The sequence below is a fragment of the Drosophila suzukii genome, chromosome 2L (assembly GCF_043229965.1).
Source record: "Drosophila suzukii chromosome 2L, CBGP_Dsuzu_IsoJpt1.0, whole genome shotgun sequence".
Lineage (NCBI taxonomy): Eukaryota > Metazoa > Arthropoda > Insecta > Diptera > Drosophilidae > Drosophila > Drosophila suzukii.
This window is the reverse complement of record NC_092080.1, coordinates 18,611,163-18,617,221: the sequence shown is the minus strand read 5'-3', so window position 1 is coordinate 18,617,221 and position 6,059 is coordinate 18,611,163. Positions and strand designations below refer to the sequence as shown.

General features: G+C 41.5%; 1 protein-coding gene across 4 annotated transcripts in view; it reads right to left on the bottom strand.

The window, feature by feature from the left end:
* Positions 1–2,230: 2,230 nt before the first annotated feature.
* Positions 2,231–6,059, bottom strand: part of LOC108020933 (phospholipid-transporting ATPase VD) — a 28,051-nt gene continuing 24,222 nt past the window's right edge. For 3 of the 4 annotated variants that reach the window (XM_070997543.1, XM_070997546.1, XM_070997547.1), the window contains exons 8-16: positions 5,684–6,015; positions 5,235–5,607; positions 5,007–5,174; positions 4,609–4,948; positions 4,366–4,551; positions 4,060–4,260; positions 3,634–3,821; positions 3,433–3,573; positions 2,231–3,239 (exon numbers count right to left, since the gene is read on the bottom strand). In XM_070997543.1, coding sequence (XP_070853644.1) covers positions 3,191–3,239; positions 3,433–3,573; positions 3,634–3,821; positions 4,060–4,260; positions 4,366–4,551; positions 4,609–4,948; positions 5,007–5,174; positions 5,235–5,607; positions 5,684–6,015 — 1,978 coding nt within the window. In that variant the 3' untranslated portion in view covers positions 2,231–3,190. The remainder of the gene's footprint in view (positions 3,240–3,432; positions 3,574–3,633; positions 3,822–4,059; positions 4,261–4,365; positions 4,552–4,608; positions 4,949–5,006; positions 5,175–5,234; positions 5,608–5,683; positions 6,016–6,059) is intronic. The other variant, XM_070997548.1, reaches the window with a different exon arrangement.

Sequence of the window (6,059 nt, the reverse complement as noted above, 5' to 3'; positions counted from 1 at the left end):
TTTCAAATTTAACCAGGGCCTCGATATTAGGAATTCGTTTATTAATTTCCTTTTAAATACATAAAGAATTTCTCTTAAAAAATTTTACGACAAAATCGAACAGTTAAGGACCTCGACAAAAGAGGGGAGGTCGATAAACGGGACATTAGGACCTGAATGGAATTAGCTGTCGATTTTATTCGGGGCAAAGTGCAGGAAAAAGATCTGCTTCAGCGGCTTATCGGTGAAACTGAGCTGTGTTTGGTCAAATCCCGATTCTTTAGAGAAGTAAGCGTCATGTACAGGGGGATCGACCGACATACGTCCCGAGGTCATCCAAAGTTCCTATCAACTCGTTGTATTTCTGGCAGCCGGTATGGGAAAACTTTGGGTATGGAAATAGAGCCGAAAGCATCTGTTCGGCTATAAAATAAACAACCAGGCTGACCTAGAAAGAATTATTTTATTTAAATTCTTTCCCTACAAACCTACATTGAAAACGTCGTGACCACGGACCGTGAAGAATGGCTCCTCCAGGATAGATAGGGATACCATGATGGATGTTCCATTTCCCACCAAAACGACTTCTTTCTCAAATCCAGGATACGGCTCAGTGAACTCCAATGTCCAATTTCTGCAGCCGAAGCTGGGTATGCAGCCTCAGGGCCTTCAGATGAATAGTGGAGAAATCATCTTCTAGGTTGATATGAGCATAGAATTCGTTTAAGTAGCGACGATAGCCTTGACTCCTAGCCACATTGCCTACACTAAAGGTAATGAAACTCAAGATCTCTTAGAGGGAAGATATTTGAGAGATCGTCAAATTTAAACGGTTTGCCTGTAGTCTCTGTGCAAATTGTTTCCGATCCGCTTAATAAACCTTCTGAACATCCGCTTCGTACTTTTTGACTTTCCTCGGACCTAGAACATGCTCTTCATAGAGCAGATAGCTGGCAGATTTTATCAAGTATTCTACAACATTGATGCAGACGAAATCATAGTCTGTAAGGGTGTGACGTTTTGTAAAATCGAAAAAGAGTTTCATCATTATGTTAGTTAGTTGAGCATCACCAGATTCTCCAGATAGTCCACTAGCACTACGAAATTGGGAGGAAATGAACGACGAAAGATAATCTCGTCGTATTTTCCGATGGAAACGCCATGTTCGCTTTCTAGCTTATGCAAAGTCAAATTTAATGGATTCATTCGCATTCAATGCATATCTCTGACCAAGTTCTCAGAACGGTTTCTATTAAAGCCCAGACCTTTTATCCAATCTTCAGCACCCCTTGCTTAATACTAATGTAATAAAAATAGAGAAGGTTCAATTATTATCATGTACCTCGAGATTCATGCGGAAGAACAGGTCCACCCCATAACGATTTAATCTTGCGAGAGTCACCAGCCATTCGAATTTCTCCTTGCGCCATTCGAAATTTCTGTACCTCAGTTACTCAAACAACGCAAGGAACTTCGGGTTTATCTTCTCGTGCACGTCCAGGTGCGAGTCAAATTGTAGGTACAAATCATAATTTTTTCCATGTTTACCACTGGCATAATTTACGAAATTAACACAGGGATCCTCGCTTTCGTCCATGACGCGAAGGGTTTGGTCCATTATTCTTTTATAAGCGGTAAATATACTTTTACTGTGCTCCAATGCCTCGGTAGATATTCCAAGGAGGAGCACGTAGAGAAAGACTGCCATCAATAAATGGCAGCTGTATTTATGGCAGTCATACAATGTCAATAAACTGGAAAATAATCTTTGTTATCTCAAGCAAAGCCCAAGATGTTATATTTTTATACCCATTACTCGTAGAGTAAATGTTGGGAGTTGACACGCAGATTCTTGGGCTTCCTGCTCAGCACAAGTTCCTTTCATCAGGGTGCCACGCCCACAAACCATAACACTAAAACCCGTCTATCTCCCATATTTTTTAATATTTTGTAATCGTTTAAATGAGATTTTGTTCTTATTATCAGTAAAAAGTTATAACCAAGCCGATAGGGGCGTTATAGGATAGTTGGCGTTATATCATAGGTGGCGCTAGCCACAACCAAGCATCGGCATCCATCTTCCCATAGCTGAGTAATGGGTATCTAATAGTCGAGGCCACCGACTTCTGCGTTTTCTCTGTTTATTATTTTACAGACTGTACCCCCTGCGAACGTAAAATTAACTTGAATAAATTATTGCTTGCCACTCGTCAATTCCATTTACCATAGTGAAAACAAAACACGTTAACGATTTAGGTAAATATACATTTATTTCATTTAATGATTTCTTGCTTTTCAACAATGTAAATATTCAGCTAACGATTTTTGCTCTCTGGTATTCATCCTGTTAACGTACTAAGTTTTTCGAATTGCATTTAGAGTTTGTCTTATTGTATTCTTTTTGAAGAGGACTACGAGTAGAGTAAATGGTTTAGTACAACTAATGGATTACAACAATCGATTATTACCACTTGTCATTGCATGGTCTCAATAAAAAAGTAAAAAATTCACTTGTTCACACAACAAACTAAGAAACAGAAGGTGAGAAACAATTCTGTCAATACTTGAATCAATGCAACTAACGTACAAGTCTAGGTCTATAGGTGTGTGTATAATAATCTTATAATCTTATAATTATATATCCTTCATGAGTGTAGAATCACAGCCTTTTCATCGAACTCGCAATGGAGTCCTGTTGTGTTTGAATTGTCAAGTATTTCTGTTAGGGTGATACATATATAAGTAGCTAGTTTAAATTATCGTACATTGTACCCACGTGAATTAGCATTGTATTTTCGGTTCTGTTTAACAATAGTCGGTTAGGTTGGGTTCGGTCCTAGAGCACTAGCTCTCTACTTATATACAAATAAATATGTAAACTATGACATGCGTGCAATTGTGCAATTGCTTTCCTTGCCTTAACATTTTAACTAAAACTCGGAACGATAACTCGGAAATCTAAGCGCGTCTGCAACAAATCATTCGCTAAACAAATCATTACAATTGATCACTAAGTACATTTAAGCTAAATGCTTTCGGAACCTACGGACCAAAGTGGATCAACTAAACTAAAGCAATATTATTAATAATCGGTGTCGAAGGCCACATATTTAGAGTGAAAGCACATGTGTACAAATTTGTGGATTGCTAGTCGTGTTTTCTTATTCTAGTTGCTGCTGAGATAGCCGAGGAATTGCATTTTGGCGCTCCATCAGGTAATCGTTGTTATAATCTGATTCTTAGACCCATAATCGGTGATTCTGGAAAGTTAAATTTACTTATTTAGATAGGGAGCGGCAGTAGATAGCGAATTTTTAAAGCAATGTACAAATAAAAAGACACAAAATCATAAAAATATACAATTGAAAAATTGCATGCGCAAAAAGGTGTAATTAAATCGTGCAAAGAAAAATTGCAGCTTGCTGTCAGGTCAAGTATTTTGTGCCTTTTTACCTATAGATTGATGAGGCTGACGTGGAGCGCGACCAAGTAACTAACAAACCCTCACCTCTGCTGCGCTCACGTTTGCTTTGCAGGATAACTTTGGTGCTGTCGTCGGGACACAGCGAGATGCGCACAGTGGTCAGTAGCAGGCTGCAAAAATAGTTTATATTAATAAAAATCTGTAGAGCTGACTGCATATTCCATACTAACCGTGGCAGAACAGCCACCACTGTGGAGAGCAATATCACCAGCCAGTGGACTGCAGAGCCGAAGCACACAAAGATCACCCAGTACGAGGAGCGCACTCCAAAGCAGTTCAAGCACATCGAATCGTACACAATCGAAAAGAGGTAGAAGGAACCTAAGCTAACCACTATGGATAAGACATGCAGCACAGTCTGGAAAGAAATATAACATTTATAATATATATGGTAATACATATAATATATATGATTAACAGTAACAACATCCACACATCATTATTCTCTAACGAAACTTAAGAAGAAATTTGCCGATTTAATTTATAAGACTTGGGACACTCAAACATTATACACAATCACCTCCTTGATCTCAACATTATATTATATATAATTATATTAATAATAATAAAAATTAACTAAGAACTAACTAACTCACCCAGGAACGTATTTCAATGGCACAGTGCACGAGATTGGCGAACAGGCAGGACGCCGTTATCGTCGTGCCGAACTCCCAGATCCCCACATCGTTCTCCGCATAGGCGCACAGCGCCACAAAGAATATGACCAGACTCTGATAGAGGGAATCCAGTAATATCAGCCAGAAGTCATGCGGTCTATAAGCTACGCCCAGTCGACCCTGAAACGACAAATGTTAATGGTTAATCACATAGCCGGTTTAATGGATAATTTGAAACATTCAACAGGTCTCGTTAAGATTAACACAACTTGTTTGGCAACTCACATTTTTATAGAGATATGGATTTTTTAGTAAGAGATCTTCGGGCACACGCTTATCGTACACTCCAATGGCCAAGGGCGGCAGCGAAGTGAATATCAAATTGTACAGCATCAAGTACATCTGATCCATCATCACTTGGCCGGAGAATCCGCAATACAACTGGTACCAGAATATCAGAAAGACAAAGGCCTAAAAGAATGCAATTTGGTTAGAATTTTTATTGGAACATTTTGGCTTTAGACTTACCGCATTCTTATAGAAGAAATACAAGATCATGCGCGACAATCGATCGTAGCACCAATAGCCATGTGCCAGCAGCAGGCGCTCCAGGTAACGAAAGCGGGGCAGAGTGAAATCGGCGGCCATCACGGCCTGCATGCCCTCCTGACCTGAGATTCCAACGCCCACATCAGCCATCTGGATCATGGACACATCGTTGGCGCCATCCCCGATGGCCAGTGTGCGCAGGTTTAGCTCCTCTTTGACCACTTTGACTAGGTACGCCTTCTGCAGCGGCGTGGAACGGCAACAGAGTACCGATGCGCACCGCTTGGACAACCGCAGAAACGGCATAATCAGCTTGGACCTGGTAAATATAATAAGGGTTATTAGGGAATGATAATAAAGTCTCAAATTAATCTTACTTTGGATCTAGAATAAAGGTTAGCGTCTTTCCATCCACTACCAATGCGCGCTGTTTCTTTCTTAGCGTCTGGCCATAGCCCAACGAGGATGTTGTCTTGTCATTCTCCATGTCAGTCAGATAGAAATTTATGGCTGTTTCCGCTGCATCGCGGGATCGTGCTGTCAACCTAGAAGCATAAAGAAATCAAGTTAGAAATATAACATACAATGTTATACAAGTTACTTGCCTAATGAGCTCCATTTGCTGGGTGAATAGTTTTGCAGAGTAGGCAATATTTATGGCCGTTTCGGGTTTGTCGCCAGTCAGAACCCAAACTGAGATCCCAGCGGAGAGTAGCGATGCTATCGTCTCCGGCACTCCATCCTGCAGGCGATCCTCGATTCCTGTTGCCCCCAACAGGGTCAGATTGCTTTCCAACTTCGCGAACGAGTCGCGTAATCTTCGCTCGCGGTTCTCCAGCGACATCTCGATTTCCTGATGACGCGCCCACCAATCCGTGTAGTCGGCGGAGTTTAGGGTCCGCTTGGCCATCACCAAGATGCGCAGACCCTCGCGGGCATAGCGATCCAGCTGTTGCTGGGTCTGTTCTCGCAGGATGCCTAAAATCAATAACGAATCGAATTAATAGGAATTTCTACTTTTCCCTGAGATTACAGTAAAGAAATCAACACTCACCCTCAGGACTGTTGTGCGAGCAGGGCACCAAGACGGGCATGATGGAGCTATCCGCACCCTTGGTGTATAGCACAATCTCCTGGGTGCCTATCTGCCGCACCACAATGGACATGCACTTGCGACTGGAGTCGAAGGGCAGTACCTTAAGGATCTCGTACTCCCTTGTGGCTCCTGTTGTGGGCATGCTGACCAAGATTTGGTTGGCACTGCGATTCAGCAGGCAGCATTCATAGCTATAGGCAGCATTCACCAGGGCCAACTCATCGGGACTCTCGGCTTCGTAAAGCGGCCGCCCATCGGCGGTTCTATAAATCGTCTCCGTTTTGGATGATCTAGAAATTAGAAAGGCAAACGGTTAAATTATATCTTTGGGAAA